We start from the raw sequence: 228 nt of genomic DNA on the forward strand, positions 1-228 counted from the left end.
CAACAGCAGCAGCAACAGCAGCAGCAGCATACACTACAAGAAGAGAGTTCGTGCAGCAGCAGCAGAATCAACAGCAGCAGCAGCAAGGCAACTGCAGCACCAAAACCGACAGCAGCGTGCGCTGCAAAAGCAGCCGCCGAGCACTGGCGTCAGAGTACCAGCAGCAGCAGCAACAGCAGCAGCAGCAGCAACAGCAGCAGCAGCAGCAACAGCAGCAGCAGCAGCAGC

At 58.8% G+C, this 228-nt stretch overlaps 1 protein-coding gene across 1 annotated transcript in view; it reads left to right on the forward strand.

The window, feature by feature from the left end:
• EMH_0006380 (uncharacterized protein) overlaps positions 1–228 on the forward strand; it is a gene marked incomplete at both ends in the record, with an annotated part of 2,182 nt that overhangs the window by 1,124 nt on the left and 830 nt on the right. Inside the window, one exon of the mRNA XM_013497543.1 lies at positions 1–226. Within this exon, the coding sequence (XP_013352997.1) occupies positions 1–226 (226 nt within the window). The remainder of the gene's footprint in view (positions 227–228) is intronic.

Source organism: Eimeria mitis, genomic scaffold (assembly GCF_000499745.2).
Source record: "Eimeria mitis Houghton genomic scaffold, Emh_scaff274, whole genome shotgun sequence".
NCBI classification, from domain to species: domain Eukaryota; phylum Apicomplexa; class Conoidasida; order Eucoccidiorida; family Eimeriidae; genus Eimeria; species Eimeria mitis.